The sequence below is a fragment of the Chaetura pelagica genome, unplaced genomic scaffold, assembly GCF_000747805.2.
Source record: "Chaetura pelagica isolate M959 unplaced genomic scaffold, ChaPel_1.0 scaffold47, whole genome shotgun sequence".
NCBI lineage: Eukaryota > Metazoa > Chordata > Aves > Apodiformes > Apodidae > Chaetura > Chaetura pelagica.
In genome coordinates this window covers 772,917-786,085 of record NW_009954140.1, presented here as the reverse complement: position 1 = coordinate 786,085, position 13,169 = coordinate 772,917, and the positions used below count along the sequence as shown (strand labels likewise).

The 13,169-nt window shown below is 49.7% G+C and overlaps 2 protein-coding genes across 2 annotated transcripts in view; one reads left to right on the top strand and one right to left on the bottom strand.

Annotated features, from left to right (window-relative positions):
- Positions 1-1,388: 1,388 nt before the first annotated feature.
- OTOP3 (otopetrin 3) lies at positions 1,389-6,748 on the top strand. The gene is made up of 6 exons (XM_010002662.1): positions 1,389-1,779; positions 2,703-2,839; positions 3,569-3,627; positions 4,145-4,263; positions 4,921-5,852; positions 6,578-6,748. Exons 1-6 carry the CDS (start codon positions 1,389-1,391, stop codon positions 6,746-6,748), a joined length of 1,809 nt encoding a protein of 602 aa, XP_010000964.1.
- Positions 6,749-10,249: 3,501 nt separating this feature from the next.
- Positions 10,250-13,169, bottom strand: part of HID1 (HID1 domain containing) — a 26,366-nt gene continuing 23,446 nt past the window's right edge. Inside the window, exons 16-19 of the mRNA XM_010002661.1 lie at positions 12,439-12,516; positions 12,004-12,095; positions 11,530-11,688; positions 10,250-11,064 (exon numbers count right to left, since the gene is read on the bottom strand). Coding sequence (XP_010000963.1) covers positions 11,001-11,064; positions 11,530-11,688; positions 12,004-12,095; positions 12,439-12,516 — 393 coding nt within the window. The 3' untranslated portion in view covers positions 10,250-11,000. The remainder of the gene's footprint in view (positions 11,065-11,529; positions 11,689-12,003; positions 12,096-12,438; positions 12,517-13,169) is intronic.

Genomic DNA, 13,169 nt, shown 5'->3' with positions numbered 1-13,169 from the left:
CAGGGAGGTAAGGTTGGGGCAGCAGCAACCAGCTGTGGGATCAAGGGGTTGGGTCTGCAGCAGCAGCAGCCGCTGCGTGCGGCCGTGTCCAGGTTCTTGGGTACCTCCTGGTGCAGCAAGGAGGTGTTTCCATCGGATCCTTCTGATTTTCTGGCCTCTTCTCTCCTCTCCAGGGCAGAGTAGTTATGGCCCTAGGAGAAGGGAGGGCATTTGCTCCCACACTACTAAGTTCAGAGAGTTTTGGAGCCACATAGGGAAGCGTTTCGGATCAATCTCCCACCAACAGAAGTGACCTGAATCCCCAGAAACCAAAGGGAGACAGAGCACCTCTGTGCACGTGCAAAGGAAGGGGGAAGGCCTGACATTTCAACCCCTTCTCAGACAACTTCTCCCCTAAAGCCCCAAGACATCTACCTATAATTCTCCCCACCTCCCAAGACATCTCAGGGCTGTGCTTTCACTTAAGCCAGAGGCAGTCCCTGGAGGGAAAGCACCTTCCCATCTACAGAAACAATGGAAATGATCTTGCCTGATTGCTGTATGGGTATGGTCCTACTGAGATTTTTCCAAAAGCTAAACAGACATCCAGAGCCTGGGAGCTTTTCTACCTGGGCCAATTCCTCAACCTCCTCTGTGTCAAGTGGGCTCATGTTTCCAGGCTTTTTCCTCTGTACTGCAAAGTAGAAAAAGAAAGAAAACCAGGTATTAATTCTGTCCCATTCTCACACTTCCCTGGGTGGGAGGCTGGATCTTGTCTCAGCAGCCTAGACCAGAGCTTAAAGACCCTCTTTCATTCTTTGCAGCACCACCACAACTTGTGTGACCACAGGAAGAGTGTGGTGTAACTCTCTGCCCAAAAACACAAGGAGGAGGTTGGACTCGTCAACCAAAATCAAACAGCTGTGAATTTTAGAGCAGGTCTGAGCTTGCTCTGTATTTCCACCTAATCCTTACAGCAACAAAGGGAAAGGAGGAAAGCTGAATCCAGGACTGTACACAGAGTAGGTGGGAAAGGTGAGGATGGGAAAGATTTAGTCACCTATGGGTCCAGCCAGCTCCAAATACTGCCTAGGCAGGGCAGAGATGTCAAATACCCATTTTCATGCAGGTGTCTCTGGACACCCTTTGGCAGAAAAGCCTTTTCCCAATGCCTCACAATGACTCTGTCCAACAGGAAAATGTAATGTCTAACCTGGGCTGAAGAGCAATCTCTTTTCCCCTTCATCCATATTCTGGTGAGGGAAGGGGAAGCTGCAGAGCAAGAAAGAGAGGTGACCACACCAGTGGCTCTTACAACAGAGCACATCTCAGCATGGCCCCCACCACCCCTTTCACTTCTAACCTCCCCTTTGTTCAACACCAGCAGGTGGGCCCCAGGCAGATGAGCCATGTCAGGCAACAAAGCCTCAAGGCAGAAGCCCTGCCAGCGCTGCAGGAGCAGGTCAGCCTCAGACCCACCAGACACCTCCACCATCCACTATGAGAAGTTCTGGCTGTACCGTCACTGCTCGTCCCTGCAGCAGCGGGACAGGCAAGCCCAGAAAGCTGGGCAGCTCTTCTCAGGGCTGCTGGCCATGAACGTGGTGTTTCTGGGCAGCGCCTTCATCAGCAGCATGATTTTCAACCACGTGGCCATCGCCCTGGCAGATGTCTGGATCCTGCTCTCCATCCTCAAGGTCCTGTGCCTGTGCTGGATCAGCTACTACCTGCTGCCCCCCAGCCGGCAGCCGCACGCCGTGCTGCACCGGGACGCCCACGCCGGGCCCATCTGGGTCAGGGGTAAGTTCTGGTTCGTCTGTCATCTCCTGCTTTTCTCCTTCCCAATGCTTGGAAGATACAGAAATTCTTCCCCTACGACCAGGCAGGTATCTTGTGGTGAGGGGGGGGGGGAAGAAAAGGGCACAGTAGATGCCCCAGAGAGGAACCAGAGCGGCCAGAAAAGGCTTGAACTTGGGTTCCCTTCAGCCTCCAGTCCCACTTTGCTCTGTGGTTCCTGTCCAAAGCACATCCCAGGCATCTCCCACCTACAGCACAGTGGGAGAGATTTAGAAAAGGTTTTAGGCATGAGCTCTTTGCACAGTGAGAGGAGAACCACCACATTTATCCTCCAAGGGCACCAGAAGCCCCACACCACCCTGGTCCCTGTTTAACATCACACAGTCCTGTTTCCAGGGGAAGATTCCTGGCCAGTGAGTCACATCCCAGTGACACCCAGGTTTCCTGGGAGATTTCCCATCAATAGCTGTCCCACTTTGTGAAATGACACTTCTCCAGCCAGCCCTGCCTCTGGTTTATTATGGAGTTTCTAATTAGCACATGGTCTTGTTAACTAAGTGTGGAGAATTAAGGGGAAGAAAGCCACAAGGTACCCAAGTACCCAAAGCTGCAGAGAAGTGTCAAAGACATCTTTAGCTTCCCTCTGTCACTCCAGATGGCACAGAAAAAAGCCAAAACCTCAGTTTCCACTTTGTATCCAAGCTCAAGAAAACCCACATTGTCTCAGCACCTTCCCCCAGCTGCAGCACCCAGCCAGGCTCAGGTTTCCCTGTGTCCCCTTCTGTAAAAAATCATGGGACTTCCCAATGGGAAGGCCTCCAGCTCCACCCAAAACCAAGAGGCATGAGGTCTGCAGGCCCCAGCCAGGCTCAGGTGCTCCCCAGACATATCTTTGTTTATTTACTGGTGCTTTTGCTGTTTCCCAGGTTCACTGATGCTGTTTGGCAGTTTCAGCATCCTCCTGAACGTGTTTCAGATTGGCTACAGCACCATTCTCATCCACTGCAAATCCAGGGTGGAAATTGTGTTCCCCAGCATTGAAATAGTTTTTATTTGCACCCAGGTACTGCATGTTCCCCTTCTGGAAGCTCACTTGTTCTCTGTCCCATTCCTGGAGAGCCCAGGGGGTATGGGAAGTGGGGAGACTTGGCAAAGGGGCAGCACACAAGGCGTCCTTGTGAGCATTACAAGCATTCACGTATCACACAACATTTCAAATACCACCCACTCACACACTCCTGATGTGCCAGATTGAGACAAAGCAGTAAGATTTAGAAAGAAATCCCTCTAGCACTACCTGACACACTGTAGGATCCACATGGCTTTGCTTTGAAGGATCACAGTAGGGAGAGAGGAGAGGTGCCCAAGGCCCAGCCTCCCTCCCTGCCAGCCCATCCCTCCAACAAAATCCTTTGCTCACAAATGTATTTCACACCATTTGCCACGTGTTACTCTGATACCAACCCTCTTTTTCCCACACCCAAAGCCACATTTGAAAAGCAAACTAGCTCCCACCTCAGCAGCAAATACCCACAGAGGCACCAGCCAGGGAAAAGCAGATCCCCCCCAACCTCATCTGGCCCTGGGTGCAGGCACAGACACATGCTGCTGTGGCCTTGGGGTGCCAGCACACACCTCAGCACCAGGATGCAGGCACACACATGCCCTGCACCACTGGCACACAGGCAGGTTTGCTCACACACGTGTCCTCTTGCCTGCCTGTCCCTTTCCCACGTGTGCAGCAGCCTGCCAGCTTCACCCCACTCATGGCATTATTGGTCTCCACTTGCAGGCTTTTTTCCTGTGCCATCACTCCAAGGACTGCATTCAAGTCCAGCACAACCTCACCAGGTATAAAGGGGGGAAAACACCTTGTACTCCTCTACAGAAACCCTTCCTATCTGCTCATGGTCTCCCTGGTTCCTGCTAGAATTCTCTGCCCCTGATCTTACACAGCCTTTTCTGTTCTGCACCACACAAGAGCCAAGCTGTGGCCCAACCAGACCTATCCTGCTTCCACTGACCTGAGCTCACCAGCTTCCTTCAGTTTTCACTTCTGCAAAGCTTCTTGCTTCCTCCTAAACCCATTTGCCTTTCTACTGCAGGGCTTAGGGATCAGCTCAGTGGCTGCAGGATGGGATGGGGTGTCCTGCCCTTTCCTATCACTGGGAGATGTCCCAGCCTTCCCTCCCTCAGCTGCACCATGAGCCAGGCTGGGTTTCCCAGTGAGCTGAGCACTGCACACACGCATGTTTAAATGCACCTGTGCATGGGGAAGTGAGAAGCAAAGGGCAGCACCACATGGCAGGTGGAGACATGGGTTATCAACAGTCCCCACAGACTGTAAAGTGCCTTTCTCTTCTCCCAGGTGTGGGCTGATGCTGACCACAGCCACCAACCTCCTCCTCTGGCTCTTGGCTGTGACCAATGACACCATCCACACGGAGATGGAGTCTCAGCTGCGGGAGGTGGAGCAGCGATTTTCAGGCAAGGCTCCTTCCTCACATCCCTGTTTGTGGGAGGTGGACACAGATGATCCCTGGGGGGACAGCAGTGCTTGATCCCAGTGATTCAGATCAGATCTCCCAACCACATCTCCCAAATACTCCAACTTCCTTATTATTAGAGGTTGTCTAAAGGAGATGGGATGCAAGGGAAGGACATCTTCATGAGGAGAGGACAGGACCTGATACAAAACCCTAAAACTGAGGGCTAGGAAAGGAAAAACCCACCATAAAATAGCATTTTTGCTCACATTTACCCATCATCTGCAAGCAAAAGATTGCCAGACTAGAACAGACTCACATAATTGCTGTGCTTTGCTTTCTAAGGATATGGGGGGAAGGAAATTGATATTCCAAGGGCAGAGACAAAGGCAGCTTTGCTGGGAAGGAAGGAGTGTCCCTTGCATCCAGCCCCTATGGTGGTGACCAGGAGCACCAGGTAGCTGGGAGAAGACATTTGCTAAACCCTGTTATTCTGAATCCTCACAGCCTTGAGGATCAAGTGGTAACCACTTGACTTCCTGCTGCTCACTGTTTCTGAGGTACACGTTGTGCCTGCACACAACAAGCTCCCAAAGCCAGCCATGAAATCCAGGCCATCTCCCTCTTTAATTGTTGCCTTCCTCTCCTCATGCTCCAGGCAACGAGACGACCTCATGCACATGCCCAAACACGACCATCTGCAAAGTCTTCCAGAAGGGCTACATCCTGCTCTACCCCTTCAACACCGAGTACTGCCTCATCTGCTGCTCCATGCTCTACGTCATGTGGAAGAACGTGGGGAGACGCATCAGCCACCACCACGTCCCTCACATCAAGCCCAGGTTCAAGCTCCAAGGGGTGGTCTTTGGGCCACTGCTGGGCACCATGGCCGTGGTCATCGGGATCTGTGTCTTCATGATGTACCAGATCCAGGCCACTGGCTCAGCCCCCAACCGCCAGGTCTTTGTCATGTACTACTCCTACTACATTGTGCTCCTTCCCCTGATGAGCGTGGGTGCAGTGATTGGGACAATCATCCATGCCTTGGAAAAAAGGGAGCTGGACACGCTGAAGAACCCAACCCGCAGCCTGGACGTGATCCTGTTGATGGGAGCAGCCCTGGGCCAAATTGCCATGTGCTACTTCTCCATTGTTGCCATTGTGGCCACTGACCCCAGGGACCTGCTGAACAGTCTCATCCTGTCCTACGCTGTCCTCCTCATCTTTCAGAACATCACCCAAAACGTCTTCATCATCGACGGGCTTCACAGGCAGCCCTTTGTAGCAGCAGCTGAGGCCAGACACACAGACCATGCTGAGCAGCATGAGGTGGCTTCAGAGCTACCTGGGGAAGAGGAAGCTACAACAAGCATCAAAGATGAGCACACAGGGATCCCTCCTGACAAAGAGGGAGAAACAAAAGAAGAGCAGAATCATGAAGCCTATGATCAGAGACGAGTGAGCATGTTGGAGCTGGGAGAGGAGATCAGGAAAGTTTCATGGTCCTACATCCACAGCTACTCCCACCTGAGTTGGAAGAGAAGAGCACTAAGAGAGATCTCATTCTTCTTGGTTTTGTGCAATATCATAGTAAGTATTGTGCTCCCTGCCACATCACAGCTTGGCTGAGCCAAGATGCCCTGTGATACAGACATGATCCTTTTGTCTTTCTCTTGGGCCACTATTCCAGATAAGAAGACTTTGCCCACCAAGTTTCCACCTACTGGTGAGGCAAGTCAAGACTGTTCCTCCTATTAATACCCCAGATCCTTAATAAGGTCTGGTTTTTAACCTGTAAGTCAAACACAGGCTGGTTTCCTGGGTGCAGGAAGGAGACAGCTCATGAATCCTTAGGTGCCAAAGTTTTAGCCTCTGATAAAGTTTTCTACCTCGTTAAGGGTGTTGCATGAGAGAGGTGGAGAAACATGAGGCACCAGCAGTGAGTCTGGGTAAGCAGGAGTCTCCAGGACTGAAACTCATCCAGTAAAGTTCACTGTGCCCTAGGATCTTGAACATGGATCTTCACTGCAGCCTTAATCCAGGGAAAACTAATTGGTCAAGGAACCAGAGAAAGATAAAGCTGGGTGGGGCAGAGCAAGGCCATCATTAGAATTTCAAGAATTTGACAGGATTTGAAGTCAGCAAGGAGCCAGTGGCATAATTAGGGGTTTTTCCTCCTCTTCCTTGGCAGGGAGACTCCTCTGATACTCTTGAAAATATTCCTACAACCACTCGAGGTAGTGCTGAGCTTAGAGTGCAGGCAGGAGCCAGTTTGTCACCCTGACTTCTGCTCTTCTTCCCTTACCCCTCTTTAGCTGTGGATCATGCCCACGTTTGGGGCTCACCCCGTCTTCGAGAACGGGCTGGAAAAGTCCTTTTATGGCTACTCCACCTGGTTTGTGATCGTGAACTTCGGGCTCCCACTGAGCGTCTTCTACCGGATGCACTCGGTTGGGGGGCTCCTGGAGGTCTACATCACAGCCTGAGCCAGGCTGGCTCCTCAGCCCAGAGGCTGGGGTGAAACAGGGATGCTGAACAAAGATGCAGTAAAGCAACAGATACACACATGGAAGCTTTTAAGCTTTTCCCCCCTTCCTCTGGCTTCTTGCACAAGATCTCCTTGAGTTTCAGAAGAAAAGGAGGTCGGTTTAGATGATGATTTTTTTTTCTCCATAAAGAACAGACTCAAAGCCCATAAATAGTCTCACTGATCTAAGGAAGGGTGCATGCTGGTACTCCTCAGTTGCCTGCCAGTGGATGCTGTGGGGTAGCAGTGGGACTTGACCAGCTCCTACTGAGATCTTCCAGATAAAAGGATGCAAGGGCAGCATTCAATAAAAGCCACAAAGATCGACCTACACTCCACAGAACTTCAAGAATCCAGTCAAGGACCATCAGCCCCATGACTGCTCACCAACCTGCCATCCTGCAGCACAGGAGAGACACATCTGTACCAGCCACACTAGAAGCACATACACCCACAGTTATTCAGGAATGACCCAAACATACACTTTTATTATGGGTAATTTTCAAAAAGATGCTGGTAGCTGCTTCAATGGTCAAAACAGGGAGTATTTCTGTTTGTTCCTGGTAATGACACCTGCCACACCGACTTGTGTGAGTCTTGTAAGGCCCAGCCCCACCAAAGTTCACTTCTGAAGAGCAAGACAGGCCTTCAGACCTGCAGCAGGACGGTGTCCCCCTTTCCCACTATCAAAACCAGGAGCTACAGTCTTGTCTTACTGAGAATAAAAGGCTATTTCTCCTCCCAGACACCCACACCACCTCCAGCAGAAGCACTAGAGAAGTACCAGGGCTGATTTTCACATGATGCTACTCACACATGCTGTTGTCACCAGTGTGCACCAGCAACCACCCCACCCCTGCACTCAGAGCTGGGTCAGGAAGGAGCTGCTGCCAAACCCCCTGTGAATCCCTCCCTGCCCCAGCACTCAGGGCCTCACTGCTGCTTTACACATCCACAAACATTTCACACAAGGCAAGAGGGAGATACTTGCTTTGAGGGCACATGGGAGAGCAGGGGGGCTTGCAACTATGGGTCCCAAATATGGAGCCTGACAAATGGAAATAAAGAGAGATTGAATTTTCATGTGTATCTTGTGGAATCTCTGGGTTTGCTCTGCACCCACCAAAGACCAGACAAAATCAACTGACACTGACTTACACCACTCTTCCTTCAGAGGTTAGAGGAGATTTAAGGACAGGCTTTCTTATACAATCCATCCATTTTTTGTTATCAAAATCTTTCATGACACTTAACCCCAGAAGCTCTGCAGGTTTAGGATCAAGCCCTATTTATGTGGGGTTTTCTGTTGTCCCCTAGAAAAGCAAACTCCCAAGACAGGAACAGTGACCAGAACCAGAAACTCCTGACCACTCTCCTCAGGATTCAGCATTCAGGCAATTATGGCACCTTTCTGTGATACTAGAAGTGAGAATAATTGCACGAGCATGAACTTTATCCCACTAGTGGTTTGACTTAGGCCCGTGTCAACATAAATATGTCATGGGGAATAACAAGGGATAAGTTAGGCTCCAATAAAGTTAATTATTTTAATTTCACAGTTTGTACCAAGGGATCTACAGCCAAGGTTTAACCTTTCCAAAGGATGGATAGGATCTCAAACCTTCTTCCTAGTTATTGACAGCCAGGGGACAAGCAGTGATGTGCTTCATGGGCAAATACATGATCTGGATTTTATCTGTGGTGCAATAGATAAAATACTGTTTGAGTTACTGAGACTGCAGAGGTGGCTTGGGAGGTCTCCCATTGAGAGAAAAATGACTTCCAGAGCTCTCCTAGGGTCAGGATGTCTGTTTTATGAGTCTCAACAGCACAAAGCTTCCAGTACACTGTTCACATAGCGAGGACACTTGATCCCATTTGATCCAGTTCCTTTTCTGTACCCTTTGTGGCAGTTATCTTGGGTGGTGTCTTATGCCATAAGCACAGAAATGACCAAAAATGCATAGTTCAGGCTCAGAGTTCAGTCTTCATCTCTGATTACAAAAAAATAAGAAATAATCACACACTGAAGAAGAAGCCAGGACACAGTCTCTCCTGGTAGCACAAATGACTCTACCACAAGACAAACAAGATTATAAACTTCTCTATGGGGATAAAAAAAAAATAAGCAGCCAACTGCATGTTTCAGATAGTCTTTATCTTTCTCTCTGTAAGTAAGCAAACAGTTTACAGTGCAAGTTGATTTCCACAGAACAAGGATCAGACTCCAAACACCAAGAAACAAACAAAAAAAAAGGTTCCAGAGAAACTCACAACGAAATTAAGCAGAAAAGAGGACGGAAGAGATGGTGAGAACCAGCAGAACCATGGGAGGGAAGAGGCAAGCACATGGGACACCAGGTGCCCCAGCCCAGCTGTGAGGTGCAAGTGCCACACAATCAGGGGCTGGTCCCACCTAATCATTCTCCTACACCAGAGATTCCAAGTGAAACAGAGACCTCACCCTGCTGACACCTGAGCAGAGATGGGGTCAGGGTGGGAGTAGGGCTAGACAGCAAAGTGGGCTGGAGATGGGTTGGGGAATAACTTCTATTTCACCTGTTTCTTATTCTTCAGAAAACCATTCAGGTTTTATTTCAGCTTTCAACTGGCCTTGGAAGTGCCCAAAGGGGGAAACCACCTGACTACAAGCCAGCAGAGCCAACAGCAGACTAGAGCAGCACTATCTCTAGGAGAGGATGGTCACATTGCTATCATTCCACCTTCACAACCTAGGGAAGGGTTCCAAGACACAGAAGTGTGTGCCATACCTGTCCCCTTGAACATGTGAGACCAGTTTCCATGGAGTGACCTCACTGGCTCTAAACAGTACAAACAGCTCATGGTCAGTGGACCCACCTGAGAGCCTGGATACCAGAGCACCAAGGACTGAGCTTAAGTGCAGAGGGAAAGGTCTCTGTTCATGACAGGACCCCCTCACATTTCATTGTCTGAAGACCACACAGCAGTCCCTCTCAGCAGAACAAAAGATCTGACTCAACCCTCAGGATGTCTTCACCTACCAGTGCTCAGCCTGCAGCTGACCCAAGCCAGCAGCAGCAGGTTTCCCACCAGTTCTAACTCTGGCTTCCCAGATATCACATTGCTTGGGACCAAATACATTCAAGATCTGGTTAACTTGGTCACTTACAAAATGCCCTGAAGAACTGAACTTTGCCTCAGCACTCTCCACTTCCCAGTGATATGGAGATGCTTTTCTCCCTACAACTTCCAAATTCCTCTTACAACTTCCCTGAGTGCCTCCCTCAATCCCTTGCCTTAGACAGTGTTGTGCAAAAGACCCTTCCACTCCCTGCACTGCATCAGCCTGCCAGGCAAAGATGGGAGGACACAGTTCCTTTCCAATCCAGATGATACTGTCCTTTCAGTCACAAAAGACTAAGAGTTTAACAGTCATGTCTCTTCTTGCTCTCACTGAGCCAGTCCCTTCTCCCTGTGTGCTCACATGGATTAAGCAGGACTTTCCAAAGTGACACACACTCCATTGCAACAGCCACACCACAAAGGACAGGCCTGGAAGCCAAGAAAGCCTCTTCATGCCACACCAAAGCACTGGCTACTACAAAACTTCTTCAGCAGCTTTCCAGGGAAGGAGTAGAGAGATTCAGAACCGAGACTAAGTTTTCCTTCATCAACTTTCTCCTTTCACTTGGATGGGAAAGACTTCCCTACCAATATGCAACTGAGACACCAGGGAGACACCTGCAGCCAGAAGGGATGGCCTGGAAACTTTGTGGAACCATATGAAAGTAACTGCAGTTTCCAAACCCCATCTCCTGCAGGAATAGCAGCTTCTCCCTTGCACCCAATTTAGAGAGAGTCTTTTCCAATTAAATGCTGACTCTAACCAGGGCAAGGACAGGGTCAGATTGGTTTCCAAACCACATCCAGGCACAAAAGAGTAACAGAAGAGCTAAGAACTGCCTGATTTCTAGTGCAACCACAACAATGGACAATCCCTTAGACATCTTTCACTCAAGGTTCATGGTGCAGGGTGAGGGAAGAGAAGTGAGCTGGGAGAAGGGATGTCCAAGCAGGTCCCAATTAAAGCTTTAAATGACAGGGAGGTAAATGAAGTGATTGTCCTTTTGGTCTCTCAGCTGGATGTGAAATGCAGGAGTAGCTGTGAGGAGGAGCACACAGCAGTCCTCAGATCCAGTGTATTTCTCTCAGCAGAGGGAAGTGCTCTCTTAGACCCGTTGAATTTCAAACAGCTTCACATCTGTGTCATACCAGATAGGGGGATCCACATTCCTGGGAGAGAAAGATAAGAGCCACTTCACTCTCTGCTGCCAGGTACATGGAATGCAAATCTTATAGTCAGGATGACAGGAGCTGGATACACAGAACACCTTCAGCTTTGCAAAAGGGACTGTCACTGGTTCAGAGACAATGGGCCTGAAAGGGGTGACAGTAACTACAATGGCCCACAAAGCCAGAGCTTTGCATGACATCTCAGCACCATCCCCTCCAAGCAGCAGCAGGGAATAGAAAAGCTGCCAATTCTCAAACAAGCAGCACTTCCAGAACAACTCCCTTCATGTCACTCACTCCAAGTTTTGGAACAGCTGATTCACTCTAGTCTTTTCAAAGGGAAAAAGATCTTTCTATCCTGTAAATATGACACAATCTAGAGCTGGCCAAGTGCATGAAATTCTCTCTACAGGCCCTCCCAAGTGTTTGGAAAAGACCAAGTTAGTCTGGACCCAGTTGGTTTACCTCAAATAAATAACTCCCCACATGTAGGTCCGGAACCACATGGCAGTGCCCGAGTTCGCCTGGTACTTGCGGATGAGGATGGGGTGGGGGACAGGCAGCAGCCCCACCAGAGTGCCATGCTGCAGGAACTTGAGGATCTCAGACTCATCAGTGAGACCCCTGCCAAGGGACAGATCAGGAACTTCATTAGCACGTCCCATAGACACCCCCAAAACTGCTGCAGCACAAAGTATCAGTCTGAACAAACAGTGTGGGCAACTGTGGCCACCAAGAACACACTGCACTGAAACTAAGACAAAAGTTAGGAAGGAATCAGCAAAGCAGAAGTTTGACAAGCAAAACAACATCTGTTCTGCTGAGACCTTGATGCTTCCAAATATACTTGACAAGGCTTCCCCTAGAGGCCCTCCAAATTCAAACTCTGCCAACCTCTCTACAGACTGCACAGTCCTTTCTCTTCAAAAATGTACTCACTTGTCAATGCAGATCTTCTCCACCTGAGGGACCAGCACCTGCAAAAGCCGCATGATTGTCTGCAGGGGGAGCTTGGACTTCCAAGACATCACCTGTAAGGAGGAAAGCCCACAAGGAGATCAGGGCTCTGCATTATTTCTAGTTATCTCCTCTATCTCTACAACAACTGAGGTTTACACAAACCACAGGGGTGGTGGATGAACCAAGTGTACAACAGCAACACAAACTAGCAGGGTTTTGGTTTACAACAGGTGAATCAAAAAGCCTTCTTTGCAGGTGATGGTAAATTTCTGTAGCTTCAACCACTAGTCAAAGTCATTTGCCTTGAGGAAATCCTGCTCTGGAGGAGCTTCTGCTTTGGTGTGTATTGGGGGGAGATGTTTCTGCCACAACTATTTCCCTCATTATTTATTTCCTCTATCCAGATTCCCTCACCCAGTCAGGAGTTGGGGTCCACTGTCCACTGGAGGATGCACTAGAGAGACGCCTTCGATCTCGTCGGGGAAGTGATGCCTCCTATCCAGGAACATGATTTAAATAAAACAAAACTCAGCAGGTTGGAACCAGGTTGGAGCACAGAAAGAAGGCAATGTTGAGATAGTTTGAAATACCACAATCCCTGAAGCACCACATGACAGCAGCAATGACTGTCCCCAGAGCACACCCCACACCCAGCACTTTACTGCCCTTCACCTCCCATCTGCTTTTTGGGCTCCCAGCCCACAAACACCAGCCATGTAAATAGCCTTGCTGGAGCCAGGTGGGGCTGCTCATGGTCTGAGACCAAAGGCACACGTGTGCACACAGAGCATGAGAAGGTGGTCAGGACACAAGGGTGGAACACAGGAGTCTCCAGCCTTTGCAAACATCCCCCATTCACAACCCGAGTCCGCAGGGCGGGCTCAGCCAAAAGCACATTCAAAACAAAACAGACTGAAAAATTCTTGTAGCACCACTGTAGCCCCTGATAAAACACCATCTCATCCCAACACATCCCCTCTTGCCCACTTTGATCCACACCTGAAGAAAGCTGGTGTGTCAGTTTGGTCACTCCAGAGAAAACTAAGAGAGGTAGAGCTGGGAAAGTTTTGTCCTTCCCCATAGGGTACCCACGGCTCCCTGAACAAATGGATGCAGTGTCCTCAGAGCAATGGAAGGGTTCAGCA

Bases quoted from the DNA above. Each gene is read 5' to 3' on its own strand.
- OTOP3 (XM_010002662.1), top strand. From the start codon at position 1,389: ATGTCAGGCAACAAAGCCTCAAGGCAGAAGCCCTGCCAGCGCTGCAGG. The intron at 2,840-3,568 runs GTACTGCATGTT...CTCCACTTGCAG, and splicing joins TAGTTTTTATTTGCACCCAG to GCTTTTTTCCTGTGCCATCA. The intron at 5,853-6,577 runs GTAAGTATTGTG...ACCCCTCTTTAG, and splicing joins TGGTTTTGTGCAATATCATA to CTGTGGATCATGCCCACGTT.